At 36.6% G+C, this 13,720-nt stretch overlaps 1 protein-coding gene across 2 annotated transcripts in view; it reads left to right on the forward strand.

Annotated features, from left to right (window-relative positions):
• Positions 1-13,720, forward strand: part of LOC129353727 (protein sidekick-1-like) — a 355,296-nt gene that overhangs the window by 221,094 nt on the left and 120,482 nt on the right. For both annotated transcript variants that reach the window (XM_055023085.1, XM_055023086.1), the window contains exons 6-8: positions 1,192-1,294; positions 6,173-6,348; positions 13,237-13,320. In XM_055023085.1, the coding sequence (XP_054879060.1) occupies positions 1,192-1,294; positions 6,173-6,348; positions 13,237-13,320 (363 nt within the window). The remainder of the gene's footprint in view (positions 1-1,191; positions 1,295-6,172; positions 6,349-13,236; positions 13,321-13,720) is intronic.

Genomic DNA, 13,720 nt, shown 5'->3' on the forward strand with positions numbered 1-13,720 from the left:
AAAATCAAAGATGGCCTGAATAAACAAAGTAAAAGTTTTTAAATTACAATGCATCTTATTCCAGGGAAATATTATCCAAACCAACTTGGCCCTTTATAAAAATCGATTGCCCTCTAATCCTCATAACAGACTTCAACTGGTGGTAATAATTTGTAATTCACTTTTGTATGTCGCTCACAGTGATCCAGACTTTGTGATTCAGTCAAAGTCTGTGTCTTGACTGGATCACATAATCATTCAAGGTAAAATTGCTAATGTGAATCATTGTCTTGATTCATATAATGATCTTAAGTTCATAGACTTAAGATCACTTAATATCACTTCCAATGTAATACACGTACTTAAGCAATATAAAACTTTTCAGCACACAACACACAGAGCTTTGCTCATTTTGATGTGTTTGCATAAGCTGGGTCACCCTTCAGTCTCACACCGCTCTGTACAGACATCCATTTCATTCAAAATGAAAACTGCTTGTCTTCTACATTTGAGCAGTGAAGTTCACAACTGTTTTGGTGTACTACATAGGAAACAAGAGTGCCATATATGATATATTGAGAGTGATAATCAATGCTTATTGTTAGTAATTCATTAATTGATTCTCATAAAGTATTTAATTATTAAAACCTTGTAGGTCTATAGACATGCACTGAATGCATCTAGACAAAGTGTATTAACAGTTTTGACCTTTTTAAAAACGGTCGAAGAGACGGTTGAAAGCCTGCTCCGAGCAGCATATTAGTGTTATTGTCCATTAAAGCAATTACACATTATCTTTTGGGCCATTTAATGGCAACATTAATCTTTTTGGACTTTTTAAGCTATTCCTATTCAGAAGAAATTGAACTCATCATCAGAAATAATAAAATCTAATTCATTTTGCTTCCAAAGCAGTTATGTTTTCACTGTTATTATCATCAACCCAATAGCTGATGATTAGAATAATTTAATAAAAGATAATTTAGGTAAAATGTGAATCCTAAATGTATGATTTAATATATCTAAGCTTGTACTAAGGACAAATCGCTGATTGAAGAAAAGAACAATGCTGTACACACACTACAGTTGTTCAAGTCAAACAATGTAGCTGGAATCTATGTTTGAGATTGTGCTGCTATGGTTTCCAGAATGATTTATGGGCTCAACATTCACATTTTTTTTGTTGTTGTTTTTTTTGTGGTCTTGTTGCAGATTCTGGGTCAGAGCTTGTAGCTCCAGATATTGTAATTGGACCTAAAAACACAACAGTTGTTTTGGGAAAGGAGGCTACGCTGGAATGCATTGCCAATGCCAGGTAAATTTATTTTGCGTTCATTCATACTTGTGCTCAAAAGAGTGAATAAGTAGAATTTTACCAGGGAATTCTGTTCACCTCCATTACAATTAAAGGTCTCTATATAATCTTGTAGTTCAGTGAATCAATACAAACACAATGCTGAAAAACTCTTTTCAGAGCACATCACAATGTCTTAAATGTATGTGTCGTCAAGCTCTAATTGTAAATCTAAATGTAAAGGCTTTCACTCTGTAAAATTACTTTTTTATTTCCAGAAAAGGAATCAGATTCCTTTTCCATTCCAGAAAAGGAATCAGGTCCATGGACCTGATAGCTCACAGAAGTCCAATCTGACATCACTCTATAAACTGCAACTGATCTGTGCCAAATATTTATTTTCCATCTACATATTTATAAGCTGAATTTATGAGTCATATGATTCCATCAGTCTGTCAGAGCAGAGCTGTTTTTGGATATACTTTCATAATGTTGTGATTGTCAATAGGTTTTGAATCATCCATTTAGAAGCTCAAAAAGCTATGATATCATTGACTGGGCTTTATCAGAATGTTTAAAGAGTAAGCAGTGGCTATTTAGTGACTGTAAGCTTTTGAATCAGAGGCAAATAATAGAAAATAATAAAAAGTAAACCAATGATATTCCTCAGTATTATGCCACTTAATAAAATGTTATTCTAACTCTAACTGACCTCAAACAAGTAGCCTTTCATATGAATTAATGTGAAAAAGTGAGGGGAATAGTTTACACTATAAATTTTAAAATATTTATAGTGCAAATATGACTTTTCAACTGCATGTATGACTATTATGTCTTGTGTCTGGGACTTCAGCTAAATACCTCATAATAATTTAAAATCAGAGACTTCAGACTTGCCTCTCGTTCTTGAACTTGAAAGTCATGAGCAGATAGTCTGAAGCTCTTACAGGAATCTTCAGACAATAGACAATAGTAAGTCTGTTGAGTCTGTGGAGTGGTCATATTTATCACATAATATGTAACTCAAACAGAACTATTAATTGAATATTTGTTCAAAAGGGACCATTCTCTGTCATTCATTGATAAACACTTTACTCTGTAGCTTGTGATGTAGGTCTTACATTACGACATGTTCTGTTTAACAACCAGTACTTGAAAACTTGAAATAAGTATTTAAAAGATGTTCTGTTAATAATTTTTTTAAGATGATAAACACATCCAAACCTTTCATAGCCCTTCTTTCCTTCATTTTTTTCTTCTTTCCTTCCTTTTTTGTTTCTTCTTTCTCTCCCTCCCTCCCACATTGGCTGCTGCTGGAAACTCTGCCTATGTAGATTATGAATAGAATCAGTATTCTGTTCAGGATATAACAGGTGTTACAAATGTTAATTATTCAGTCATTTTTCTTTGGATATATAAATAATATATTTTTTAGGGGATACAAATTACACTTTATTCATTGTTGAAATAATTTGCATTGCATTGTATGTATTAATTGGATTTATCTTGTAACTAGGTTTCTGTATATTGCAGACTTCTGCCCAGGTCCCTCTTGAAAATGAGATTTAGATCTCAGCAGGGTTTACCTGGTTAAATAAAGAAAATAATAATAAAAACAATTACATCAGTTGAGAACATTGATGTGTGCTGAATTGCTTTGAAGAATTGAACTAAATCATTGACTCACAAAATAGCGCAAAAATAATCCTTGGCAGCTTTTTTTTATATATATATAAAAAGTGATAATATATAAAAAGATTTTTTTATATATATAAAAAGTGATCATGTACGAATTATGTAGTGCTACAACCTTTATAGAACTGTTTTTTTTTTTTTTTTTTTTAACACAGGATACTTTGTTCAGCAAAACGTTCCAGTAGTTTACCATTTGCACTTGACCAGCAACGTGACAGTTTTTAAGTTGTGGAATAACAAATTATCAAACATTCTAGAGTGGAGGAATTTAGCTGCAGTGGGGGTTAAAAGCAGCAGACGCCATGTCAAACACACAAACTTCTGGAATTTTTAATTCCAGAAGTTGCTTTAAACTAAATGTTACAAAATAATTTCGAATACCACTTCAAATTCACTCTTGAAAGCCAGATCAAACATTTTTAATTCAACACACAATAATTTAGTCTTCTGTGCTCCTCGTGTACATGCAAACTAGCTCTTCTCACACTTCCCTGTTCTTTTTCCAGAGAACCTGTATTTTTCACAATAACTGTTTCTGCTGTCAAAAAAGCGTTCAGTGAAAAGCTTAGCTGATACTGACACTTTTATCAGTGTTATTCTTCTATACCAAGAAAGGAAGAGAAACTTGGAAAAGTTTGGCCAAACTGAAAGAACGATCATTGAAATCAAGCGCTTTGCAAAGTCTATAATCATCTGCTTTCTACAGTCAATAATTACTGGGTGCTGTAAATGCACCACTGCAACCTGCTTGAAGGCTGAAATTATTATAAGCCTGGTGGAAAACAAGTAGAGGATAATCTTCAATGCACTTCACTCAAAATGTGATGTCCCTTATTCATATCTGGCAGAGCATTTTTAGCCTTTCTGCAGCAGTTACTACAGACATGTGGTCAGCTCTACAAAAAGAGTGAACTGTGTTCTCTGTAAACATGAACATGAGCCTTTTTATAGGTTGGATGTATTTTTGGAATACCTGTCTTGTTGGAACACAGAATTGTTTACTAGTTTAATTCCAGGCTGACTAAGCTTTTGAGCCTTGTAATATTCGGCTTGATTACAGCGGAACCCACAAAAACACACATGGGAGATCTTGTCTCAGGAAAATAGGTAATAAGTGTTACAAGGTTAATTTAATAAAAAAAAAAAAAACATAAATATTCAACCACTCAATACGAAATTTATAGGTTTTTACCAACAATGATTTATTCAGAAAACCCGAAATTTTAATGCTTAATAATAGTTATCCCGATACCTAAATAATCATAGGTCTGATTCTCCTTGCTTGGGTTGAGTCATCAACCAAACTTAAATAATTGAATGTCCCAATAGTCCTGTTCCTTTTTTGTGAGAATTTTGTCCATAAAAGAGTCCCATCTCCATCCCCGTCCCCCCAGTGGCTTCCTCCATGCACTGGCGTCGTCCTTTTGCACCGGGCGACGTTTCCTAGGTGCAAACTTTGGTCCAGTCTCTCGGGCGCGATCTGCGGGGCTGGGGCGAACCTTAGTCATTGTTTTATCTTTTCCGTTAGTTTTTTTTCCTTGGTTTAAACAATCAATAAAGCTAAAACTCCCGCTGCACAGACCTGAATTTGAGCGTCTTACTTGCTGATTGCGCCGCGCCTCGCCATCGCACACGCCCCCTTTTTATTACAAATTTTTCACACATCTGGCCCAAACATGATTACCCAAAATGAGTTTTTAACAGTGGAAATTCAAAATATTTTTAATAATGAAATACCCACAACTGCTTTACATGACAGTTTGCTATTTTTAAAATTTAATATAGTTATTGGAAAAACAAACATACTGGTTATGTTACAGCCTGTAGGGTTTGTCTTAAACTATCATGAGTTTGCTGGCATCTGATGAATCCTGTTTCACTCTCATAATATGTCAAACAATGCTCCATTTTCATTATAGAGGTCAAAAATTTGTAATTGACGTTCAAAGTCAAGATTGAGCAAAATGGCTGTTCTCTGTTTGTTCTTACTTTATGAAGGGCAGAAATTAAAGCGTTTTGTACCACTCATTTGAAAACCTGCCTACTACTACTTGGACACTCATCAGTTTTCAAATTTCCAATGTCTATATCCAATTATTTTTAAGTGATTCTGGCTTATAGCATTTATATTGACTGACACAGAGGAACTCTGAGTTAAAAGACAGACAACCATGGCACTGTGCAGCTCTGGGTATTTACTTATTAGTCGTAATGCATGTATATAACTGACTCTTTATTTATCATTTTGATGTAGGAATTCCAGAAGTTGCTTTAAACTAAATTTTACAAAATAATTTCAAATACCACTTCAAATGCACTCTTGAAAGCCTAAATCTAATTACATTCATGCAGATGATGTGTATAAAAACTTCAGACCAGATTTGTACATCTGAAAGAATAATAAGTAGAATCTTATAGCATGCTCTTTCAACAAAAAACAAACATATTTAAATTCGAATAACTCATTTTACAAATGTTAAAGCAATTTAGTATTCATAAGGTAATTAAATATATTTTCTCTGATTGTTTTGTGTCATAGACTCTATTTAGTTTTGCAAACATCTCATAATTAAATATCGTAATAACATTGCACTTTGGTTGAATACAGTTTTAATAATCTTTAAATGCTTTAATACATTTATTGCAGCTTTCACTTTCATGATTTCATTCAATTATATGAAATCTTTTTAGGATATGTCTGTTTGTAAACACATCCTGATTACTGACCAACGGTCTTCAACAAAATGTCCTTTTAGGTCCACTACTGATCAGCTCCACACGCATTAAGTCATCTGTCAACCTTAAAGAGTTTACAATTGATTTGTTCTTAGAAAACGTGAAGGATTAAGTCACAGCAGCTGAAAAGAGATTTTAAAAACTATTTTACAGATATGCTTTTATGAGCAGATACTGTGATGCATTACTGCTGACTTACACAAATACAATGGTATTTTGATGTTTATCCACAAAATTCCATTTTCCATGAAAAGCCATTTCCTTTCTGAACATTTAAAAAAACTGACAAATGTTCCTTCATCCTGAGCAGAAGGATGATATCAGAGATTTTCTGCCTCATTGACAAATAAACTGATGGACTTAATATGCCGTAATTGCTTTCAGTCAACCCATTTCTTTTTTTTTTCCTCCCAATTCTCTTGATTTTTGTTTCTCTTTTTTATTCTGCACTGTTTCTCCCCTTCCCAGACCGGTTGATGGCCTTGCAGTGTTATGGAAACATAACGGACGTCGGCTGGGTAGTGGGCGTCGGCTTATTGTTCCTGTTGCCACCTCCTCGGATTCAGGGTTGTATGTTTGTGAAGTGTTGGTTAGCAACAGCACTATCAAACCCGTGGAGGCAAGGGCATTCCTGACAGTAATGGGTAAGAAAAACACCCGTCATACAAACTTAGATGTTTGAAACTTTGCCACTTGTATCCTAGTGAGAGTTCACATCTGAATCCTTATTTAAGTCTACATGTAATGTGAAAAGAAAGCATATCTGACTAACACTTACTCAGAAGAGTTTGACTGTGTAAACATATTTACTTCCACAAGCCCATTTCGGGCCTGGAAACCTTTATCATGTCATTAATTTAGTTTTGTGTATATACTTTAAGCTCACAGCTTTGTTTTAGTCTGTTTACTTCTTCACTTCAAAGTGTAACTGAGGGCTCAAGCTATGGCCTGTCAGTTGCAGGATTGTTCAAGCTATTTGTCTCCATCCACCAGTAAAACATTTGCTGTGGACACAAACTGCTGCCACAGTCACCAAACCCCCTCATGAACATTGAAAAATTTTATCATACTACAACCTGAAATTAGATTTTATTTTATTTGGAATTTATACAACACAAAGTAGAGTATAAATGTGAAGCAGAAAGAAAAAGATATGTGCATTTTTACAAAAGTGCAGCAAATTAAGGTATTCATGTCCACATTACACAAATTCCCCTAAATAAAACCCAGTGCTTTCAGAAATCCCCTAGTCCACATTTCAGAAATCCCCTAGTCCACATTTCAGTTACTTAATGTCAATATAAATGCAGATGTTCTGTGAAGACTTTGAATGCTTGAGAGAACAAACAGCATCAAGGAGCAAAGCTGACAATGGACACGTTTAAATCAGGGTCAGGTGATAAAATAGCATGGCAGACTTTGACTATCCACTGATCACTTGTCCATCTATCTTCATGAAATGGAAGTTATGTCAACTATAAACCGAGACATGGTCACCCTTCTACATGAACTGTTTGGACAATTTGCCTCAGTACTGTTTTTTTAAATTTTTTATATGTATGCTGAGCATGCATGCATGCAGCAACAGTGGAGAGGGAAAAACTCACATTCAACAGGAATACATTTTTAGCACAACCTGAACTTGACTCAGTATAAGCGGCTAATAGCTGCAAACAAATAAGAAAAAAATAATAAGAAAAAATGAATAGCAGGAGAGAGAACAAATATTTGCTGGTAGAGTTTTTGTTTCAATTAGTTCTCATGTCTGGTCTCATCTCTAAGTTATCCTGATCTTCCCTGTCTTCTGTTCTAACCACGATTATTATGATCCATATGCTTCAGTCCTTTTAGGTTCTCATATTCATGTTTTGATTTTCTTTTCATTTGTGAGAAGGTTTTGTTAACCTTCAGATGTCAGTTTTATTTCTTTTTTGTATGTATCAGTTTACTTCCTCAGCTCAATCTTCTTCCTATAAGTCAGCACATGTTTTTCACCTGTGTTCCTTGATCAGTTATTCTCCTCATCTGGCTCACGTAGAATTTAAGTCCCAGTCATGCTTTTGTCTGGTGTGGGATTCTTGTGGGTCTTACGCCTGCAGTTTGCTGATCACTCATGTCAAGTTAAGTCTTTAAGTTAAATAAATCTTCATGATATCACAATGCTGTTTGCATTTTGGCTCTCCCTTGTCTTCGCCTTCACCAATTCTTACACAGACCAGCTGTATCTTCTATGGAGAACAAAAAAAGGTCATAGAAAACATTAAGTTAACAGTTGAAACAGCAACAAATAATGCAAATTGGAGAGTAGAATTGAAAAAGGGCAGAAGATGTTGAGGAAAAGTGGTCAGTTTGATATTCTGTCTGCTGAAGGAGTCGTCCTTACTAATAACTCTGCCTGTGAATTATTTTTAAAGTGACAGTTTTTACAGTAATATTTACATTATTGACATATTAACTAGATTACTCCAAGCCTAAGGACTGGGGGATTTTCTTACATTTATTTTTACCTTATTTTTCTTTACCTCTCAAGTTAAACCAGGGCAAAATCAATCAATCAATCAATCAAATTTTATTTGTATAGCACATTTCAGCTACAAGGCATTTCAAAGTGCTTTACATCATAAACACAAAACACAAAGGCATGCAACATAGAATAAAATACCAAGGTTTTTTTTTTTTTTTTTCTCCTTCTTTCTCTTCCCCTTCCCTTTCCTTTCCCTCTTCTTTTCCTTTCTTCCCCCTTCCCTTTGACACGGAATTTAAGCGCCTGTTACCGCCGGACTCCGCCGTCCGTTTAACCACGGGTATTCGCTGGGCCCCGTTGCCCACAACAGGAAAAAAAAAAAATAAAAATAAAAAAATACATACATATCCACAAAATCAAATCCATACGTATTACATTTCAAATGCAACTCTAAATAGGTGCGTTTTTACTTGAGATTTGAAGGAAGTCAGGGTTTCCGCTGTTTTACAGTTTTCTGGAAGTTTGTTCCAAATTTTTGGTCCATAGATGCTGAAAGCTGTTTCTCCTCTTTTGGTTCTGGTTCTGGGGATGCAGAGCAGACCAGAACCAGAAGACCTGAGAGGTCTGGAAGGTTGATACAACAACAGCAGATCTTTGATGTATTGTGGTGCTAAACCGTTCAGTGATTTGTAAACTAACAACAGTATTTTAAAATCTATTCTTTGAGCTACAGGGAGCCAGTGGAGGGACTTTAAAACTGGTGTTATGTGCTCTATTTTCCTGGTTCTAGTGAGAACGCGAGCAGCAGCATTCTGGATCAGTTGCAGTTGTTTGATTGATTTGTTGGACAGGCCTGTGAAGATGCTGTTGCAATAATCAATGCGACTAAAGACAAACGCATGAATGAGTTTCTCTAGATCTGGTTGAGACATTAGTCCTCTAATCCTGGAGATGTTCTTCAGGTGATAGAAGGCCGATTTTGTTACTGTCTTTATGTGGCTCTGGAGGTTCAAGTCCGAGTCCATCACTACTCCCAGGTTTCGGGCCTGATCGCTAGGTTTTAGTTGTAATAACTGAAGCTGTGCATTGACTCTAGATCGTTCCTCTTTAGGTCCAAAAATAATGACTTCAGTTTTATTTTTGTTCAGTTGGAGAAAGTTTTGGCACATCCACACATTTATCTGCTCTAAGCATTTATTCAGTGATTGGATGGGTTCAGAGTCACCTGGTGACGGCTGGCCACAGGGACATGAGCAATATTTTACAACGACTTCAGTCTATATAAATGAAGATCAAACTGCTGGAGGTGAACTTTGAGATCAACACCACTTGTGGAAATGAGACAACCCTTCCTCAAATCAACGAAGAGGTTGTGCGCCCTGCACCGAGCAGCTCACCCTGGAACGCTCTGGGTGCCAAGCCGAAACGGGAGTCCCACACTGTGGATCCGATGAGATGACTAACAGAGAGAAAACTCGCACCTGGACGAATCAGCGTGGCCGGCTCTGAGCTGAAACCTACCTTTAACTTCAACACCTCCTCCACCAAAGAAAGACAAACAAGCAGCTGCAACCAAAACGCCTCCACCGACCCCGCTCCCAACAAGCAACCAGCATTAGCCTCAATCTGACAATCCACAGAACCAGTGAGCCCTGACACTTCAGCCTGAGCCTCTGAGTGAAACTTTGCCTTCAAACATCAACAGTGAGGCAAGACCAACACATCCATCCCCCAAAGCTCCAAAGGACAAAGCAACCACCAGGAATACAAAAGGTTCCATCACCTCAATGGGGAGATGAAAAACACTCCAGGATGGAGAGCAGGCCGAGTAAAACCTGCTCTACCAGCTCAGTGACCTTCATCAATAACCTCTGGATCTATTGGCAGCGCTTTCACCTTTTTGGAAGAGGAGGACGCAATCTTAATAAACATGGGATAAAGCTACTCACTGCAAACCTTTTTTATTTTATCAACAAGGACAGCAACAGGATCATTGCGTCAGAAGAACAGGCTCAAGAGTGTCTGACTCGGATGGAACGCTCCCCATTTCAACAGCATGATATTCCAAAGTAAGCTGATAAATCGACTGGAGATGGAGTGACTGCTTCCCTCTCTCCTACCCCCCTCCCTCTCTGCTCCTCCAATCATTCACAGGATTCAATAGATACCAATGAAGAAATCTCTTCCGGAACAGAGTTTCTTAAATTTACAGATGGAATGAATCAACAGGTTTGCCTCGGCACGTCTCTCCTTAGCGTTCAGATAGCAGACCTCACTACATTTAAAGTCACCTGCCCCTGACTTTGCAGAGGATCCATCACTCTGCGTTTCTGAGGTCTGAGGCCGGGGACCAGATATTATCTTTACACCTGTCTTCCTCCAGAATTTATCTGGCCCCCGGGTTCTGCAGAACAGGATATTACCAGACGGATCACTACAAGAAAATTGACAAAAAACAGAAATATGAAATACAGCGGTCCTAATTCGAACCTCAGGAACGTCAGACTGAAAATCTTTTTGCTTCCAAGCCACATAAATTAGCTCTTTTAAATACCAGATCACTCTGTGATAAAGCTCTATTAATTAATTATTTTATCACTGACTATAATGTTGATGTTATGTTTCTGACAGAAACATGGTTGAATAACAATAATGACCAAATTGTACTAATTGAATCAGCGCCTCCAAACTACAAATTTCAAAATGAGAATAGAAAACTTAAAAAAGGAGGAGGCGTGGCTTCTATATTTAAGATTATTGCAACAGCATCTTCACAGGCCTGTCCAACAACTCAATCCTCCAGCTGCAGCTGATCCAGAAGCTGCTGCTCCTGTTCTCACTAAAACCAGGAAGATAGAGACATAACAGCAGTTTTAAAGTCCTTCCACTGGCTCCCTGTAGCTCAAAGAATAGATTTTAAAATACTGTTGTTAGTTTATAAATCACTGAATGGTTTAACACCACAATACATCAAAGATCTGCTGTTGTTGTATCAACCTTCCAGACTCTCAGGTCTTCTGGTTCTGGTCTGCTCTGCATCCCCAGAACCAGAACCAAAAGAAGAGAAGCAGCTTTCAGCATCTATGCACCAAAAATTTGGAACAAACTTCCAGAAAACTGTAAAACAGCAGAAACCCTGACTTCCTTTAAATCTCAACTAAAAACACACCTGTTTAGAATTGCATTTGAAATGTAATATGTAACAATGTATTGTTTATTCTATGTTGCATGACTTTGTGTTTTTGTGTTTATGATGTAAAGCACTTTGAAATTCCTTGTTGCTGAAATGTGCTATACAAATAAAATTTGATTGATTGATTTGTCCTCTTGCAGCATAATCCCTTAGCAGCAGGATAGCAGGACACCCATTCCCACCGCTATAGACTCTGCTGGGCAAGAAGAGTATTAATATAGGAAACAACCAATAAGCCCATGGTAATTTTTCAGAGCTGCATATCCTTAGCTCAGGTGGGACAACACCACAACTGATAGCTATGGACTTCATAAGTTAGACTTTATGGAATGATAATGAGAAAGTCTAAGTACTGTATAAGTGGTCCTTCACACCAAAACAGTTCAAAATTTCCTTTGAAAAATATTTTTAAGAAACATTTTTCAAATGTATCTTTTCACTTCCCAATTACGCTCCGCATTGTTGATCTATCACATAATATCCTATTGATATTTAACAAAGTTTATGGTTGCAATGTGATAAAACATAATGAGTATGAATACTTTGGCATTCTTACACTGACACATGTTCCTCATGCTTACACACATTCATCAAAGGGTCACCAAGAAAGTGATAAAGAAACAATATGCCTCTTTTACTCAGCTGCTAAATTAGTTTTGCTCCCTGGAGTCAGCAATTAGTAGGAGAACATGGAAAATGGCCAAATAAGAGTGTTCTCATGGAGATCCACTGATGTGCTCAACGTGTGTGGAGGAATACACAACAAGTGAGAAAGTAAGGAGTTTGTGATTGATGAGGCAAAACTTTTCTCCCCTGGTTTGTGAGTGTCTTTTTGATCTTCTGCGATTGTTGGAGCAAAGGAACATCTAAGCAGAGAGCACGAACTCCTCACACCTCCAGAAGACTGAGTCATAAAAGACCTGCCTGAATATTGATTCTCTTTCTATGTGCCTCCAAGTCAGCCCCTCCCTCACTATGTAGAACCAATTTTTGGACTCTCTTCTTGGCTCTATCTCTCTGCGTTCCCAGTGCAATAATTCTCTCCACATTATCTACCTTCATTAGGCCAGCAGCTCTTTTAAGGCCTGTCTCACAGCAAAAAAGTCTGCATGGATTCATTTGTATCAGAGGACTAGAGATTGATGAATACATTGGTACAGATCTTCCTTTTTCCTGGGACAAGCTCAGCAGACCTTGGTGCAATAAAAAAGATTCCCAAACAGAATAGTGTATGTGTCTCTGCCTCAAAGGTATTCATTATTCAATTTTATTCTTTTTCTTGCCTCAATCCACTAATAGGAATATGTATGACTTTCCATCTTCCTGTTGTGTACCCTACTGGCTGCAAACAACAGTAAATACCCATTGCTGGTCTCCTGTCTTGAAGTGTGTGCAAATGTAGAACATGTAATGAAGTTTTTGTAAAAAACAAATAAATACATAACAAAAAGTTTATTTGCAAAAGAATGAAAGTCACATTTTTATTTTAGCTTAGCATTTAGTCTTTTTTCAAATGAGCAGCCTGTTACGAGTGCTAATCTGTTTCCATAGATCTCTTAGCTAGTGTCAGCATTTAGAACAGCTCCAGTGGAGATGTTTGTAAGGAGCCATTATTATTGGCAGCAGAATAGAGCAGTTTAAGAGGGAATTGTTTCCCCAGGGAGAACTACAACATGTTTATCTGTTACTGCTTGGAAGTCAATTGAAGAAATATACAGAAATAAAAATTCTTCTTTTCAGCATCACCTGGGTTACCCAATGCCAAGAGGGGAAAAGGTTTTATTTTGCTGAAAATAATTTCTTTACATGAATTTAGTGTAAGTTAGTTAGAAAAAAAGATGCTTGCATAAAATCTTACTTTGTTCCTCTCTCCAGAGCCACCTTCACTGACTGTTCAACCCAAAAGGAAAGTCTTTGCCAAACTCGACAGAAATATAGAAATCCCCTGCAAGGCTTCAGGTACACCATTTGTGCTCTGTGTGTTTGTGTGTGAGAATGCTTCAGGTGAACTAGGTTCTATTAGGTGATGTTTCAATCAAAACTTTTTATCTCTAATCTAAATAATTTAAGAGTAGGTATTTTAAATTGTTTTGTTTCCACGAGAAACACTTTCCTGAAGTGCTAGACTATTGCTAGCTTGTTTTTACCCCATATTTCAATCTGCGTCATTGATAATTAGCCATAGATTTGAATGTTTTTTTTTTCATTTAGTTGTATTGGAACAGAAGTAAAAAAAATAAAATAACTCTTCCATCATCAACTTTGGTTTTGTTTTACATGTCTAGTGATTCAATTTTGCAGGTCCTAATAAACTATGTTATTTGCCATCAGAGCATATGGATTCAAAATCAACATACTT

The sequence above is a fragment of the Poeciliopsis prolifica genome, unplaced genomic scaffold, assembly GCF_027474105.1.
Source record: "Poeciliopsis prolifica strain line A6 unplaced genomic scaffold, Auburn_PproV2 SCAFFOLD095, whole genome shotgun sequence".
In the NCBI taxonomy this organism is placed as follows: domain Eukaryota; kingdom Metazoa; phylum Chordata; class Actinopteri; order Cyprinodontiformes; family Poeciliidae; genus Poeciliopsis; species Poeciliopsis prolifica.